General features: G+C 40.3%; 1 protein-coding gene across 2 annotated transcripts in view; it reads right to left on the reverse strand.

The window, feature by feature from the left end:
- Positions 1 to 18,918, reverse strand: part of SLC1A1 (solute carrier family 1 (neuronal/epithelial high affinity glutamate transporter, system Xag), member 1) — a 54,508-nt gene extending 35,590 nt beyond the window's left edge. The window contains exons 1-2 of one of the 2 annotated variants that reach the window (XM_014965101.1): positions 18,882 to 18,918; positions 4,191 to 4,331 (exon numbers count right to left, since the gene is read on the reverse strand). In XM_014965101.1, the coding sequence (XP_014820587.1) occupies positions 4,191 to 4,331; positions 18,882 to 18,903 (163 nt within the window). In that variant the 5' untranslated portion in view covers positions 18,904 to 18,918. Of the gene's footprint in view, positions 1 to 4,190; positions 4,332 to 14,775; positions 14,795 to 18,881 lie in introns of those variants that run through there. The other variant, XM_014965103.1, reaches the window with a different exon arrangement.
- Positions 18,919 to 19,140: the final 222 nt, after the last annotated feature.

The following is a 19,140-nucleotide window of genomic DNA, read 5'->3' on the forward strand; positions in this document are numbered from 1 at the left end:
AAGGTCATTTATCAGACATGTGATGCCAGCTTTTACGGGAATGTTTTGACAGAAAACATTCTAGCCTTAGAAAAAGACCTCCACATCATGGTCCTTGGCTTGTAGTTTGAAAATCAATAAGACAAGCAGTCTGAATAACCCCAGTTTAGAAGGACTGATTGAAGAGAGATGGGAAATAGAGCCATGGCACTTTGGTAGCATCTGGAGGGCTGGGAGTGTTTGGTAAGATACAAATCTCCTGACCCTAGCTACTAACATAGCACTTGAGTGCAGGAAAGAAGGCCAGACACTTTGGGTTGATTAATTAGCTCCAGGCTGGGCATTCAAGTTTCTCCAGCTTGCACCCAAGTACAGGGGACAACTGTCCAGGAAACAGTTGTTTTCATTTTAAGTCCTGTTGCCATCCAGACAGAAAACAGATTTGCAAACATTTACTGCCTTTACATACCCTGGTAATCTCAGTCCATGAAAAAGAAGGCTAAAAGTGATTAAAGGGAACTAGTCTGCTCAGTATGCAGATGTGATTAAATATACTGCAGAACTCTAGGGAATTTCCATTCTCTGAATGAAATTAGAGTTGTGAGTTTCCAAGACTTTCAAAGACATTTTATAGGCTTTTAAGTACTCCCAGAATGATTAGATTCAAATCTCGTAACTCCCAGGAAGCACACAAGAGTTTCCTCTCAATTCTTTCTCCCTACAGGGCATCTAAAAATAATATATTTTTGGTATTTGCCTAACCATTTCTTCTTTTAGAGCATTACTTCAAAGTGGATTTGGGGTGTGGAGCATTACACTCAGTACACGTGTAGTTCTGGATGACATAGCAATTATCTTGAGTAAATCTCTAGGTTTTTTATTTTCATTTCAATTTTCCCACTACAGCAGGAAACAGAAAATACAAATAATACCTTCATATGAATGATGCATTAGTGCACTATTAGCTAATTTGAGGGATAGAAATCTTGTGGAGAGCCAAAAGAGTAGATGTTTTGAACTGAATTGTCACTGGTGGACTTATGGGTCAGAGTAATTTAAACTTACATCTGCCATCCATTAAAATAATCATGAGAAGAGAACAATTAAAATACAACTCTGAGGTAGACTAAGAATAACTTAAAAGAGCATGGCACTATTCAGACTCTTCTGTCTTGGTCCTATTAACCATCCTTTTCAAATTTTTCCAAACAAAAAAATGCTTAGTGCTTACATTAGTTTTTTCACTAGATTATAGTTCAGCCTCCAGGTAGGACAGTAGTCCCCAAATTGCAACTCATATGCCATGTAAAATAAGTATGTAAACAATGCCTTCTCTCTTTACATTCTGAGAAACTGAGTTTGCACAGGAAAACCACATTCTACAAAGTCCTCCATTTAACTAATGAAGGAGAATTTTGCTTTGTCAATTTGAAAATAGATTAAATGTGTACACTAACTGAAGAAGTTAGGGGGAGTTTTTCCACTAAGACAGGATTTCCCCCAACAAGTTAAAATGACTAATAGTTTAAATTTTGCAGAAACTCCTGGAATCTGAAGAACTGATTCCTACCATCACTGTCTTTGATGTGGGCTTGATTTACATCATATCTGAATGGACAAAGGTCTGGTCATGGGACATATATTTGTACATAGCTCACTGTCTCTAAATCATACGTATGAGTTGATGTCTTTCAGGATGACGTTACCTTTTAAGACATTCTAACCCTAAACTACAGATTGTATTTTCAATAATGTCTTGGGGCTGGTCAAACATGTTGCCTTGAGAGGTTGTGGAGTCTCCAAGCTTGAAGATATTCAAATCCTGACTGGACATAATCCAGGGGAACCTGCTCTAGCTGACCCTGCTTGACCAGGGAGAGTTGGACTAGATGGTCTCAGACAGTCCCTTCCAGTCTCAACCACTCTGTCTGACTCTGTATGAAAGAGGAAAAATAACTAGTGTGCTTTATGATTATACACAGGCCTACTTATTCAATTCAAATGTGCATTTCTGATGCTTGGAAGGTTACCATACTTCTTCTAGAAGAGGCAAAACATCCCATCAACATCCTGAAGAAGGATGCAGATGAACAGGTGAAATGCATCATGCATGGACACACGTGGTCCATTTACTTGTCACACATTTCAGCATTACTTGCACACAGGCAGCTAGTGCTTTTGCCTTTAAGAGCAGCAAAGCCTTACATACTCTACTGAAGTAGCTTCTGTTCTTTATCAATCTTGTTTCCTTTTTCTTGCCTAAAAATCTCACATAGAAGTGGAGAAAAAATAAGCCCTTCTTTTCTATGTAAATTGGATATGCCAAGGTCAGAATCAGAACATCTTGTTCTCATCTCTGTATATGAATTTAACTCCTGAAATCTGCAATCTTTAAAATACAAGCTTGTGCTAGCAGTTACAAATGTAGTTTACTAATACTGGAATGTTAAACATTAAATAGCAGCATAATATTTTCACCAGCATGATTCCTGTTTCCCCTCAGAAGTGCTGGACAGGGACACATTTAATAAATAATTCATTTCATGGTTGTCCTAATGATAACATGTATTTCTGAGGACACAGGCCCAATTTCACTCACAAATAAAAGCTTGTTCAAAAAAAGAAATGTATTAGTCTTATCCTGGCAGCTTTTCCTGGATCTCCTGTCACAGACTCAAGTTCAATATGATAAAAGTAGAGTTCGGTTTTCCTTTGCTTTCTGTCTCATTTTCTCCAGTATATAAAGATGTTGTCCTGTCTATTAATTAAAACACCAACTGCTTTTTATTTCTCTCTCTGTTCTTCTCTCCTTTACATACTAACAGCTGTTTCATCTCCCTTCATTCCTTTGGACACAGCCCTTGATTATTTTCTGCTGCCATTTCTCACTCTGCCTCTTGCGGCTTTCCTTTCTGGTTGTATCCATGTTGCAGCTCTTGACATTCTCCGTTTCAATTCTAACATTGGATTCCTGTCACCCTGCATCACAGATATGCCCTAAAGACCCTGCCAGCTTTCCTTACTTAGGCTCTTCCTGTCATAGGCCCACTTTGGGGTTCACTGCTGAAATTAATGATCTTTTTGGCCATTAATTTTGAGGAGCTTCGGAGTTTGTATTCAATGTCCTGTTCTTGAAGGCACTTTCATGGAATGATCGAAATCCTGCTTTTATTTTCTGATCACAACATGTTCTCCTTTCATACAAATGTCTGATATATTTCCATGACCATCCAACCAAACAACAAACACCTGGACATGGATATATTCCCAAAATAGAGGCTTTGTGGAGATGAAAGGGGACAGTACAGTGACAAATGTGTCCTGATTCATTGTAGGAAGCTAAAAATAGTCACAATGCCTGTTCCCTCAATAAAGCCTTAAAAAATAAAGATTAATTTGCTTGATTTTATTCAGCTTTTCTTTTTTTCAGAAAGGGTATTTGATATTCAGTCCTGCCTCTTTGCTTTGGGCTTGTTCTGGCAAACCTTTCCTATTGGGTGAGCTGTTAGCAAATTCAAGCATGCCATGTTGGGCTTCCAGCCAAGGCTTGCTTGTTTCTTCCAAAAGAAGGAAGCTTTGCTCTTCTTTCCATAACCCCTTCCTGGCTCCTCACTCACTCGGACTTCCCCTAAACTCCTTTGAACCAAGCATACTAAATATATTTTTTTAATCCCCCCAGCCCCCCAGTTTAATATTTTTCTGTCAGGTCACTGAATTGAATGGACTCACAGAAGGATTCAGCAAACGCCAGAGCTCAAGCAAGGTACCTCATAGGAATTGGTTGAGACCAGGGAAGTGCAGGTGAAGAATCTCTTCATTTTATGACAGTAAGCTATGAGATCAGCTCTCCCTTTCTTGTGAAATGGCAGCATGGGACTACTTACAATACTTAATTCTGTACCTGAGAATATGCAGTTGCAGCTTTGGGCTTGCAATTTGCAAGTGTTTAACCCACTCCTGAAAGCAGGGGGAAAGAAATACAAAAATCTATAAACATGTAAGTTTTTATCTCACAGCTCTTTATACCTTCATTACCAGATAATGGTGCTAATCCTTCCAAATTTCATTCTCATTATATAGAGATAAATGTATGCAATCTATACTTTTCATTATTGAGTTCCACTCAATTGTTTTCAAAGGTTATTTCTCTTAGAAATAAAGCTAAGCCACAATGATAATCTCATCGGCTAACAGTACGTTTCCAGTCATACCTGTGATCATACTTGATATGATTAGTGGAAGAATGATGAGTTTGAGCATTCTCATCAGCAGTTCCCCAGGAAAGGAAAAGTAGAATTTATCCAGGTTAGACAGTTTGCCATATTCCCGTACCAGCATGCCAATTCCAATACCTAAAAGGCAAATAAAAAATGTGACACAAATTAGCAGGAATTTTTAGTAGAGACATAGGGGAAAAGGAAGACAAATAGGAGAACAGTAAAACAAAAGAAGGGAAAAACAGACACATTTTTACAGTCATGGTAGAACTTCTAAAGGAAATTAGTGAAGAGAAGTTTCCTTTTTTGTTCTATATAATGATGATAGGAACAGTAATAACACATATAATTCTGAACTTGGAAGGTGTCTTCAGGTATGTCAGAAAAGACTTGATTATGGCCTCCGCTTATCAGTCCAGTCCAGTAGTGACTTCTTTCAGTACCTCTAGAAGGCCCATGACTGGCATTAAGAAAAATCATTGTAATATACAAACACTACCAAACATTAAAGAAAGTGATATGATATAAATATTTTACATAATTTATATTGTCAAAAATATGTCTACCCACTTTACATAATTAGAAAAGAGTGTGACTCCAATCACTAAATTAATTTAATAATTTCCAGGAAATTGATCAACAAAAATACATTCAGCATATTTCACACTCATTCCACAACATAACCAATCTACAAAATACCAGACTACAAGTATAATCAGTGACTGAATCATGTCATAAGGCACCTTCATACTTCCTCTTCTTTTTGGATTAAACGAATTATCAGACAGTTCAAGCTTCTAAGACAAATCACAGATAAGAACTCTACAAAAAAAAATAAATCACAGGTCCAAAGAGAGATTTCTTCAGTTTCACAGGTAATACCTTTATTTTCCATTTCAACATGATTTTCAAATAAAAAGCACTCGTATAGGAAATGTGTTCATCAGTGTTTAGAAAGCATTATGACTGTTATTTCACATACAAACCTCATAATGCTTCAGTCCTGGCTAAACTGAGTATCAAGAGATCTGATTTCTAACTGGATTCAGTGAGAGACGCAGCAACTCGGGATCCTTCATTACCCACTGAGTGCTTAAAGGTCTTACTCATCTGAATAGCCCCACTGAAGTTAATGAAATTATTTTACTGACATGAGTGGTGTGTATCTTGCAAGCAGAATTGTTACAAGAGCACACGAAGATGCTACAAGTCTACCTTTACCAGCCTCACTGGCTCATGTAAAGTTGCAGGCTCCCAGGAAAGCTGCTAGTGCTCAACCCAAATTCACCTCTTCCCCCGATTTTATTTGTGATGGTATATAAGGCATTTAAGTTAGAAGTTGCTCAAGAAGATGGTGTAAAGTTTGACTGAACAGGCTTATAGGATACATTCCTCATATTAAGTGATTGAAGTTGTGGAGGCACGCAATACCACCAGGTTTAAATTCAGATTTAGGCAAGTCCACAGACACCCAGCAGTACTGTCGATATTGAAGGAAATAGACAGGGATGCCAAGTACAGTTCTCTACTAGAGAAGAAACTCAATAAAATTCTCTTACAGAAAGTACGGATTTTTACAAAAATGCTTCCTAAAGATTTCCCATGGTTCTACTTTGTGCTAGGTCACATGGGAGCTGGATGTTAGTTGATGCAGAAATGTAAACTACTAGTTACCTTCACAGAATTTGACTCTGAGAGCACAAAAAGATAATGAACCATCTTTTCCATGCACTATCTGCACTTGCAAAAAGACACAATAATGGCTATCTCTAACCTAGTGACTCAACTAAATGTTTTGAAAATAGTCTGCACTTTCAGATAAGCCCAAGAAAGATAAAACTCGGCTTGTAAAATGGTTACATATATTAAAGTAAGTTGCTAAGGCTTTGATCATGAAAACACTAGTGTAAATAGCTGAATCTGAGCATGTAGGTACTCTCCATTTCTTTAAACTATTCACATGACTTAGGGTAGGCATATGCTTAAACTGCAGCAAGACTAGACTGTATGTTTATTAAACGTTGTAATACCCCTTTACTTTGAGCAGGTGTGACTAGGACGTGTTCTAGGTGGTGACTGTCATGTTTGACCATCTGAGAAGTTCAATAATTGTACATTTAGCAGTATTAATAGCAAGCAGAGATTCACCCTCATTTGCACTCTTCAGAGTTCTCTTTTCCACTTAATGAAGTGGAAAAATTCTCATATGCTCTCAGAATTTTAGTAGGGTTTCCGTAAGCTTTTCCACTTACGTATTTCACAGATTCATAGAATGATATGGCATTTGAAGGGACCTCTGGAGATCATCTAGTCCAACCCACCTGCCAGAGCAGGTCCACCAGGAGCAGGTTGCACAGGAATGTGTCCAGGCGGGTTTTGAATGTCTCCAGAGACGGAAACTCCACCACCTCTCTGGGCAGCCTATTCCAGTGTTCTGCCACCCTCAAAGTAAAGAAGTTCCTCCTCATGTTTTGGAGGAACTTCTTATATTCACGTTTGTGGCTGTTACCTCCTGTCCTATCCCTGGGCACCACTGAAAAAAGACTGGCCCCGTCCTCTTGACACCCACCCTTTAAGTATTTATAAGCATTGATCAGATCCCCCCTCAGCCTTCTCTTCTCTAGATTCAAAACACCCAAGTCCCTCAGCCTCTCCTTGTAAGACAGATGATCCAGGCCCCTAATCATCTAATCATTTATATTTGGTTAGGGTTCTTTTGGCAAGGCTATTATTTATCTAGTGGTAGTAACTGACAATAGACTTCCTCATTCCAACAATGTCTTGAAATTGCAGTACTGCACTCCCTTCCTTGGTTATGCTATTCCTTTACCAGACAGAGCACTTAATATCCACATTGACTTGATAGTATGCCCAACTACAGTAAAATCCAGCTACCTCTTAAGTGGAGCTAGCATCTAGCATCTAGCTGCTTGAATTTAGCATGGGAATATAGGAAGAAATTTTATTTTGTAACACTAACAAGAGAAGGTTAGAAAGTTAACAGAATACATTTGCTTATGTACTGAAAATCGATATAAATATAACTTTTTGGTCCTCGTCTCAATAGCCAAGTTCAACTGCAATTTTCTTCCTGGGAATTATGATGCACAGAAAGATGTATGTCCCAGCATAAACATATTTCACATGGTCACTAGGGCTTTTAACATCACATTGATGTCAGCAGCCCTGAGCAAATACATGTGGAAGTCTTATAAAATGTTCATTTCTCTACATGAATACTTCTGATACAGCACCATTTCTGAAACTAATTCTTACATGTGTGATTACTTCTAACTTCTGCAAAGCACTCTATAGAAGGAAAAGCCTCTACTATATATTAGGATTTTTCCTTTCTTTTCACTTCTCTCTTTTTCATTTCTGGAAGCAAAACATCACTTTTGCTGCTTGATCTCTTCCTTTTTCCTGTTTCAACAGGAGATGATGGCTGTGTGTAATCAGGTGACAGAACCAGTCTGGCCTGTATACATGTGTACACTGAGTGAACCAAAGAAAATAGGTAAAATATGTCTTGGGAGAACATTATGTTGTCGGTTCTGCATATCTGCTAAGCAAACTCTATGACATTTGGGTATCTGGTGAACACTCATTTATCACAATCTGCCCTACGTCTAGAGTACATATTTTTGCATATTGTTTTTGAAATGTTGTCTAAGGAAAAAGGCAAATTATTTGCATGCAAACAACTATAGGACTACTACATTCTTTTTTCAAGTACTGTGCTGTAGATCATGACACAGATTTGAAAATTAGTTAAAAAAACCCACACACCCTGTTCAAACAAATTCTGTAATCTCTGGGTTCATCTATACTGGCAGACATGGGGAGTGTCACAGATTGTCCTATTGTAAACTTGTAAAAATGTGCTGTCCTCTCAGCAACCACCTGAGCAACCAAATGTGGAGACTATTTACAATTTTTCAGGGAGTGATGGCTAAATGCTGAAGTCTTTTTTTGTGTAATTATGTGCAGTCAACGCAATTCAGATATTGAATTTGAAAACTCAGAACACCTGAGTAGTTAATTCTGTTCAGGACGTGCCGTATGCAGTGAGTGTAGTTACTTGCTTTACATCATTAGCATTGTGGGTTAGATGTTCTTCATAATCTGATTATATCTTTGATAACAAGAATAGCACAATACTATGCATCTTTACCCTCACTCACAAGTAAAAAACCTTGTAATTTAGAATCTAATGAAGTCCACACATAGATATGCCTGGTCCTAGTTCTCACTGAAAGAGAATATAAACCAGGTAAAAATGGTATCTAACATGTAGGACTCCTGAACATGTTGTTTGTGCTCATGGATAGCAACACAGATATGGGATGCAGTGTGTTAATTGGCAGGGAGTTCTCACTCCACCAATGTGCATGACACCGCAGAAACAGTGCATCACCTTCAACTCCTACTGACTTTATTATGGGAATGAATATTAGGAATGAACCATAAAGACAAGGAGAAAAGAAATCTAGCATGTATTTCCGGAGAACCAGTAATCTGTTTGTAAAATGATGTGTCCTGAATTACAGCAAGTCCCTCTCTGAAAAAAAAAAAAAAAGTTGTGGTGTTTATTTTCCTGTTTTCATATAATTCCAGCATGTAGAAACTCCTTTTCACTGGAGCAGAGTTAATGATTCTGGCTGATATGGATAGCCACTGGGGAAATTATAGGAATTTTGCTTTAATATAGCATTGCAAGAAGCAAAAACGTGCACACGTTTCATGGTTCAAACCCGAGATTTAATTGTACTGCAGCAACATGGACTGTGCTACTAACAAAGTGATTAAGCTCTTCATAATTTCACATGATTTGCTGTTCATATGATAGACTAAAATACAATTACTTCTATCATATTAGTAGGTCTTAATTGGATTATCTTTGCAGAAGATGATTCATGGGACTGAAAAGGTTGGCAAACAAAGTTCACTGACTTCATTTGAAACACAATAAAAAATACTCAATATAAACATGTCAAATTGCAGAACAGGCAGGCAAGATTTTTGTGGTCTGTGACACAGTCTGAGTCTTTTTGCAATATCTTATAAAATCCATTTTTTTTCTGCTCTCTCTAGAGTTTCTGTAATATCATTGGCTGTATCTTAACTACAAAGAAATACAGTGCCAACTACAGAATACAAAAAGAGGGTGTAGAAAAAATTCTTACTTATAATAATACTTATAAACTCATTATTTCAGTTTATTAATTCAGCTCTGGATTATTTTTAATATTTTCTAATGGTATGCATTTTACTGTTTTACATTCTGCTTGACAATTAATATTTCTTCTAATAAACACACTTGATTGATTGAAAAAACCAAGGTTCTTAGAAAGATTCTTATTTGACTGAAAAACCCCCAAGATTCTTAGAAACCCACAGGCAACTACTGAGGTAGGATTTAGAGTCTCTGAGGTATAATTGCATGGCAACTGATCTTAACTCTCTGGATACTGATGTTGCCCAGACTACCAGCTTGCTTAGAAAGATCTGTGAAGGAAAGGCCTCTCAGAAATCTTCCAGAAGATATTGGACAGATCTTGGTCTACTGAAAAATATTTAACAGGAAGGTATTGGAGGAAGGCATGCTCATTCCTCCACCATGGTGAGACCCTCTGTGTCCCATCCCGGATTAACCTGTTGAGGGTGCAGCAGCAGTAAATTCCTTCACACAAATGACACACTGTCATTTGACTGCAGAGTGAGGAAAGTTCGGGTGGACAATGACTCCGTGATGGACCTTCAGGAATGAAGGCAAGGTGGAGCACTGGCCAGAGGGGTAAAAAACCAGCTTCTCCAGTGTGGGGTACTCCCCTTTCAGCAGGTGTAAAGGCCACAGCAAGCAGCAAAGCCATGTAACTGCTGCTATGTTCTGTGCTGTGGGAGCCTGTAGCAGGGCTGATAACACCGAGCAGCCTGTAGCAGTCACTGATAACACCGAGCGGCCTCTCTGCAGTGCCGCCCTGCACGGTGCCCACCCCACCCTCACTCAAACCAAGGCGGTTACACCATTCAGCCAGAAAAAGGGAAATAATGGCCATTCTCCTGCACCTTTGAGTGACCACAGTTCTGTTGAACGCTGAGCCAGTGTTGCCCCTGAACAGCAATGTGCAGATGGCTAAGCAGTTTGATAATTTAACAGTCTCTCCTATAGGACACCTAGTTTACTCTCATTTACATAAATAGCTGTAGATGAATTTCATGTGTATGTGTCTTCCATATATTTTTAGTATGCAGAATTAACTTCTGAGAAAGCCAAGATAAAAGAATACTGTTGAAGTAAAGCAAAAAACTTTACAACATGCTTCACCTGTATATGTATATTAGTACACCAGCGAGAATTGCTGCACATAATTGCTGTACCTACCAGAACAGTCCATTCATATACAGAAAAAATACCAAGGATGTTATGAAGAATTAATTCCTTGGTTAGTCCTTAACTCTGTTGAGGTAAATTAAGTCATATCAGAGATACAATGTGCCTCTTTCACAGCTTTTCAACAAACTTGGTAACTTAATAGATTTGTGAAGTTAACAACAGTACTTACAACCCTAACATAATAAACACTGTATTATAAAGATTATGTCATAAATCCAGTAATTTGGGGAAAATGCCAGTTCTTTCCTAGCCCAAATTTGGATGTGTACTGGTGAAAACACCTGTTCTGTTGGGGAATAGTGTGTGAAACTTATCAAGCCTTCAGGCAAAGTGAACTCAAACTGGGACACATGCAAAGCAGACTGCGGAGTGATGGAAAGAATCAAGAGCCTACCTTCTGAAAGGAGATTAAAGAGCTTGGTTTGTCCAACAGGGATGAGTGAAGTAGAAATACAGAAAATGGTTGAGCAGCAGAAAAAGAGCAATGTTTTGACAAATGGATGCACACTGAACCTGAATACATTTAAACTGGCAATTGTAAGGCTTTCAACAATCAGACTTATGAACACAGCTTCCTAGGAGGATGTGCAGTTCCAAGAAGCCTATCCAGCTTTAAGGCGAAGTATAACATGCTACAGAAGTGTATATAAATTGGCATAACCTGAAGCAGCAGTAGACTAGATGTGATAAACCAGGAGGTATCTTTCTATTTCATATTTCTGTGTTTTACAGTAAATTTTAAATGCAATGTCACAATGGTAACTTGCCCTTCTTTTTTGCAGATCTTTCCCATGAGCCCTCTCAGCTGTCGCTTCTAGAACCGCGACCATTCTCCTTCACTCCACCCATCTGTAACTTGGGTGCCTTCTTTAACTGTGACCTCCCTCCTCTGCAGACATCCAGACGTGTATAGGTCTTGTTGCTTCCTCCACATTTCCAAATCCACTCACTTTCATAAAACAGTACTTTCATCTGACACTGTCATGTCCCCAGTTCTGGTGTTCATAGCGTCTAACATTTTGCGTACATGGCCTAACATATTACAGCACCAATGGCCCCATTCCAATGCCACACTAAAAACCAGAGCTTCTCATCTTTTCTTGTAAAAGCCCAGTGATCTTCATTTCTCTTTCCACAACATTTGCTTGCTGTCCCAAAGCTGTATGAGAACCTCTGTACAACCTGTATAGCCTAAGAGATATTAGCTCAATAGAGCACGTGAGGAAAAATACATCTTCATTTAAGACCTCTGACACACACAATGAAATAAATGGTTGACAATGGTATAAAAAAGGCGAAAGGTTGGTAACTGGGAATATCTGCCAGATTCTGACCCTTGTTACAGCTTCTGTTTTAAACTGTGATAACAGGAAAGGACAGTAAATAGGACATACTGTTCTAGCTATCCCCTTGCTGGAAGGGCAGTGGAACAATTCTGACTGTAATAAATTGAGATAAGCAGCCGGAAAGGCAATTTAGTGGAAACCAAAGAGAGACAGATCAGACTAAAGAGACACAGATAGTGACATGCAGAACTATCCTTATTATGAAACTAATGAAGACATCAAAGCATTGAGAAATCAGAGATATGACCTAGAAAATTAGTTCAAATTAAGCAAGGCCAGGTTGTTTGTGGTTCCAAAAGCATGAAAGGACCAAGAAATGGCTGTTTTGCAATATATTGTGAAAATACTTAGATTACATATAATCCATAGAAATTGTTATCACATGTCACATTTAATCTTCTGGCATGCTAATGGGTTCTCATGGAATGTGCAATACGTGGAACAATAGTAAATAGAGAAATAAATCTGAAACACTTAGTCCAATATTGCCCTGATCTTCAGCATAAGATATAATACAGAAGTGATCTCACACCATGAGAAAGTTTTGTGGGGCTATAACTAAGAATGCCTTCCACAAATCCTATGAGGTTTCTCTCTAAAAAAAAAAAAAAAAAAAAAAAAAAAAAAAAAAAGAAAATAGGTTTGCAAAGAGTACAAGTGTTGTTTGTGAGTATTCTCAACCTGAACATTATCCATTTGCTGGGATATAAGAAGAAAGTGTCTTTATGATTTGTTAAGATGTAAATGGAAAACAAAAAATATTTTTGCAATTATATTATAGTATTTTCCCTTAAATAATATAGGGAAATTTGAAACAGTAAATATTTTGCTGGTATTAGTATTGGTGTTACTGTTTCAAATGGAAAGAAATATTTCATTGGCTTTGGTAGTTTTGGAGCTTTGCAGAGTGTAAATTGACCTTAGGGTCACTTCTTCCAAAACTCTCTTCACATTAAAGTTCACATCTAGTGACAGTTTCACTTCATTCACATAAAGTGAAACCCATGGTCTATGTTAATAGAAGGCACAAAGTATATGGACAATAGGAAAACACTTTATATGCCAGAAGAACAAGTAAAAGTTAGGTTTTCTTTACTTCAAAACAGTGCAAGAGCAAAAGCAGCACCATGATTAACTTCATGTTTCTTTGTTCTTTTGTTGGCTGAAGTTTCTGTCTCAGCATTTTTGATCTTAGTAGTATGTGAAACTCTCAGATGAAACTGTTGGCCATTCTGCATTTTACTTTGTCTTTAAAATTAAATTTAGACATTCGTTCTGAACAGCTTCCATCCTGTATTGATCTGTATCCAGTGTGACAGGGAAGAACAGGCAGATAAGCACCACAATTGTCTAAAGAGGTATAAAAAGTCACAAGTACCATCTGTGCTGCTCTATTTCAGAGCAGGAAGAAACCAGGGGATTTGGTTAAATTTCCGTGCTACCATAGTTGATTCAGGATGTCTGGTCTTTACTTGTTACAAATTCCAAATTAATAAAATGTGCTTCAGAATTCAATAAAGGAATCAGATGTTTGCTTTACAACTATACTTGTCAGAAATGGACAGGGTAATAATTCCTTTACTTTAGTACATTCCCTTCAATTTTTTTCCTGCTGTGAAGAAACAGCTCTGGTTTTGCTAGTTTATTTCAAGAGGCAACTAATCTGCTTCATTATTTGTAAATTTCACACTGTATTGTGCAAGCAAAGAGAAATGCCATAGAAGACACCCTAAACTAAGCTAATAGGCCACTTTTTGGTAAAGGTACAAGGAGGTGGAAATGAAAAACAGCAAAGCCTTAGGCCATATGCAGAATAGGCTTTCTGTTTTAGATTACACTTATCAGAGAGAAAAACAACTTACTGGGAGAAACTGAAAGACTTTATAGGTTTATGGGGTTTGGAGGCTGCAGGCTACACTTGCAAAAGAGATTTTCTACCCTCAGAAGTATGGTGAAGATTCAGGGTGGCCTTCTGAGTGGTGAGAGGCTGTGAATATAGAGTGATACATTACTAATTGTTCTGTTGTTGTCTTTGCCCTTCAAGATATTCATTCTTGTAAGAATGCACTGGTGGACTTCCAGTAATGCTAGCATGTGCTGATACTGCTCTGATATGGATGAATTTTAAAGGAACCAGTGCATGTAAAAGCAGTTGTCAAATGCCCTCATATCTGATTACAGATGAAGCCTAGGTGTGAGTGCACCTGGCAATTATTATTTTTTTTTAAACACAGACCTGTGGATAAAAAATATTCTTATGTGGAGATATTACTACTTAATGGTGTAATATAAAATAATAATTTTCATTAAAATTAAAGTGACTAGATTTTTGGCATATGGACCACTGGGTGATATCATAAAGCACAAACCAGAAGCTCCAGTGGCTGCTGCACTCATCAAATCCTGGCAAATAGCTATAGCTGCACCACTTCAAGTTTCTGCAATGCTGGTGTTACAGATAGGAGCTGTGTACGTTCTAATCTCGCTCTCAAACGCAGGGGGAAAAGGAGGTCTGATGCTAGCCTCAATCTTCCAAGGAGGGGACTGCAGGGGCGAGGCATCCGATCCTGCAGGGACCGAGTAAGCTTCCCTGCCTTTCAAAGGTGCCCAAACTCAGGCATGCTGGAGACGTTCACACACACAGAGTCACTTCACGCCTCCACAGGCAGGACCCGCCTGCCGCCGCCGCCACCACGGACAGCTCCCGGGCGCCGGGCGGGCACCGGGAGCCCCGCCGCTCCTCGGAGCGCCCACAGCCCGGCCCACGCGTGAAAGGGAGGGCGAAGGAGGGCGCTAATGGCCGAGCACCGAGCTGTCCCTAACTGCGTTTACGCACCTTCGATAAACACGAGGCGGCAGTGTGCCCAGGTGGCCAAAGGCCATTGGCATCCTGGCCTGTATCGGGAATAGCCTGGCCAGCAGGAGTAGGGAAGCCATCGTCCCACCGGTACTGGGTACTAGTGAGGCCTCACCTCAAGTACGGTGTTCTGCTCTGGGCCCCTCACGAAAGGGAAGGCGTTGAGGTGCTGGAGCAATGAAGCTGGTGAAGGATCTTGAGCACAAGTCTTATGAGGACTGGCTGTAGGAACTCGGAAAAAGGAGACTCCAGAAAAAAAGGAGACTGAGGGGAGACCCTCAAAGGCAGTTGTAGCAAGGTGGTCATCAGTCTCTTCTCCCAAGTAACAAGTGATAGCATGAGAGGAGATGGCCTCGAGTTACGCCAGAGGAGGTTTAGATTGGTATCAGGAAAAATTTCTTCACAGAAAGGGTTGTCAAGTACTGGAGCAGGCTGCCCAGAGAAGTGGTTGAGTCACCATCCCTGAAGGTATTTCAAGACAGGTAGATGTGCTTAGGGACACGGTTTAGGGATGGTTTTGGCAGTGTTTGTTGATAGCTGGACTTGATGATCCAAAAGGTCCCTTCCAACCTAAACAATTCTACGATTTATGGCTGGCTGAAGAAAGGATATCTGCCATTCACAGTATCTTGTGATTGGTGGCTGTATCAATTTAAATATTGCCTCTCATGTCTTCTTCATAAGTATCTGAACAATTTCAGTGTCCCACACGTGTGCTGTTGAAAAAAACCAACCCTTCAGAGTCGCAGGCAGGCTCACAGGTACCTGAAGTCCTGAATTTGTTTAGGAAGTGACAGACAGACATCCCATTAAGTGACAAATAAAAGTACTTGTAACCTGCAAATTTATGCGAACTGAATCTCTCAGAATCATGTTGCCCAACCACAGAACTGTTACAAAAAGATATTGGCCTGATAGGTTTTTGAAACCCAAGTATTTTTTAAAAATTGCAAGCTATTTGCGTATTCTCTTCAAGTACGTAGAAAGATATCTGCTTCAGTATATTGTGCTATGAATCTCAATGTCTGAGATTGTATGTACCCAAACCACTTATGCTTTTATTTCCACTGTAAGAAAAAAGCCGTTCAGCTGAAGAATTGCCCAGGACTACAAGCTATTAGACTATGACCCACAGACTAATGAATGAGTAAGTATTTAGACATCATCAGCCTTTTACCTTCATGACTGGTTTGGTTGTGTCGCAGCAGTGACCTCTTGGAGACAAAGTGATGATAAAAAATAGATGCTCTATGAGAATCCTATGAAGTGTGACTTAAACTCTCCCTTTGCAATTGTCCTTTGGAAACCTGTTTCAGGGTGAGTAAATTTCAGGGATATTTCTGGTTTATTTTTACTTGATTGTACAAACTGGAAGCAATATAACTTTCTTTATTAAAGGCTGAAGAAGCACTTAAAATAAGTTGACTTTTAAACTGCTCTTGCTAGCTCAGCTGCTTTGGGCTCAGTCAGGCCAGTGGAGCAAAAAGATGCAAGATATCCCTCCTCTCACACTCACCTACGTGAGGCTGCCACTCTCCTGCCCCTCTGCCTCCCAGAGAAGGGCGAGACAGGGTAGGTGCAGATGAGCCCCAACCTCAGCTCCCAGTCACTGCTCAGCAGAGATGACCCCATTGCAGGCCCCACGTATGCCCTAAGAACTAACAATGAACAATGAACTTGCTTCTCGGGGCCACTATTCTGGCAAATCTATCGCTGAAATTATACACAACGCAAGCCTCAGAATTAGCCCCAAATCCGAAATTCAGTCAATTTCCAATTCCAAATCTGAGTTCATAGATCTCCCCACATCAGTTTGGTGGTCTTAAACAGAATCTCTACTAAGGTAAGAAAAAAACCTTCTTGAGCCTTGAGTTTTGTTTTCTTTGAATAATACATACGGGTGTTTTCACCAAAAAGATGTGACATTCCTAACATATTTTGTGTACAGGTTTTAAATAATTCTCCCCCCTCCCCGTTATAAAAGAAATTCCAATGTTTTTGAAAATGTAAATGACAGGCAAATGATCGACTGGTTCAACTATAACACACAGTGTTTGGAATTCTGAAGGGTTTCTGCCTGTTTCTGTCTCCTCTTGTCAGACATGGACACAACAAGTAATCAGGAATTTTTTTCAGCTTAGTAAGGGTATTAGTTAACACAAGCATATCTCACTAGGATGCTAAACACGGCTCTGATAATGATGAGCAAAAATCATGATTCCATATGATAGTGCTGGAAGATCAGACACTTTGCAGCACAGCTGGACAGCTTTCACAGTACATTTCCACAGCTTCCTGTGTTCGATATTTCCACTCCTCACTCACGCATACCTCTCTGAAAATTCTAAACATATTTTCTGCTTTCAAAATGACAAGTGATACTCTTTTGTTCATGAATGCTAAATTGTTGCTCCAAACTAAGTAGATTAATAAACCTCAGAGCAATTTCCCAGTGTATATTAAAAAAGAATAAGTATGCAAATTTAATTATGAAGGGTTTGTGGACTACAGGTATATTACAAACATTCCTCAAGCTGTAATAAAAAGATAACATACAATTCATCTGAGCCATCCTTACAAGAGTTTTACTGTTCTCCTTGTGTAAGTTATTTCACCTCCAAGAAATATTGAAAATGCAGCAGATACATAGCTACCTGCAAAATGCAATTTGGTCCATAGCTCAAGAAATTTTTATGAAGACTGTCTTTGCTATATCATAGAGTTCCCCTGAGTTCTGGACTGTTAATTACAGTCTAGCAGGTAGAGAAGTCCAAAGACACAGGAGGTATCTGGGTACCTGCTACTCTCTCATTGTGAATTCCCATTGGGTATTCAGGGGATTAGGGTGAAATTGCCCCACATTTCCCACATTGCTTGGCTCTGTGGCTCTTGGGGAAATCTCATTTCAGAATGATCAGCTTGTAGGATCACATCACATACTTCATTTCCACCTACATTTTTTGAAGATATAAAGAGGTGAACCACTTCTGTAATTGGGAAGTATGTCAACTCATAGAAGGGTACCTGACAGGAGTACATGGAAAAACAACTGCATACACGCAAACATAGACACATACACACACTCCTCCAGTTGTTATAGTCAGATTTTCAAATCTGACTCACAAAAGTCTTTCTACCTAACTAAAGAGGTGAAAAAGAACTGAGATCCTCCAAATACTGAATGCGTGGAGGAAAACACACGTGTATACGTAAGTACATATCTGATTACAGCTTATAAGTAGCTGGGTTGAATTCCAAAAAATAATTCCAAAGAATAATTCTCTCCTGAACAAAAATACACAGATATAGGTATGTTCCAGCCAAAATTCAAAGCAGCAGAAAAGTCATCTGAAAGAGACCCATCAAACCGCAAGCGCTGTTAATGTACTTAAAGCAGCACTTGTCTACAGGAGCAATAATGTCAAGGAAGCTCTGCTTGCTTAGCATCAAAATAATGACGAGGAGAAAATGAAAAGGCTGCGTGACTAGGACCAAAATTATGTACTATGGAAAAGCCTTTCTCAGCCACATCATTTGGCAGCTTCTTTTGGCCCTTTTGCCCACCAGTTCTTAATAAGATGGCATTCAACTAATTTCTCCTTCAGAAACTTGTTGGCAAGCAGAGGAGAAATCCTCCTACCTTTACAATGAAAGTCCCAAGGAAAGCTGGGTGGCACCGCCGAACTCTTCCCATTGCACGGGGACTTGGGCCATCAGAAGCCACCACCAGCACTCTCCTGCCCCACAGCCTTCGCCTCAGCGGGGCTCTGACCCGCAGACTGACCCAAGGCTCCCCGTGGTCCCGTCCCGGCCACCTGTGGTCCAAGGCGTGCCGAGGTGGCCCAGGGCACAGCCTGCCGCGGGTCTCGAGGCCAGGGAGACCTGCAGCACTCACCCACCCACGCAGGAAGGGCTCACGGCCACCCACGAAGGGCTCACGGCCAGTGAGACCACTGGCAGGTTTTCATTGCACGGTTTTACCCTACTAATTACCAGACCTTTGTCACGGGGCTGGAGAGAGGGAGGGAGGGAGGCCCGGCCCAGAGGGCCCCGGGCACCCCGTCTCTGGGCGTCCCGCTACCCACCCGATCCTCCGGCCGGGGGCATGGAATCGACCCACGCGAGACCCCCTTTTAGCCCGGCCGCCGCAGCACCGGGCCACCACCGCGGACCCGTCCCCGGCCGCCGCGGCTACGCGACCGCCCGGGTAGGGCAGCCGCCTCCCCTCGTCAGACCGGCGGCGGGCGGGATGGGTGCGGGTAGGAACCCGCGGGTCGTTCCGCAGCGCCCGGCCCGGTTCGGCGGCGGCGGCGGAGCGCCCCTCGCTGGCCTTGCCCCGGCGCT

The sequence above is a fragment of the Calidris pugnax genome, unplaced genomic scaffold, assembly GCF_001431845.1.
Source record: "Calidris pugnax isolate Ruff unplaced genomic scaffold, ASM143184v1 scaffold273, whole genome shotgun sequence".
In the NCBI taxonomy this organism is placed as follows: domain Eukaryota; kingdom Metazoa; phylum Chordata; class Aves; order Charadriiformes; family Scolopacidae; genus Calidris; species Calidris pugnax.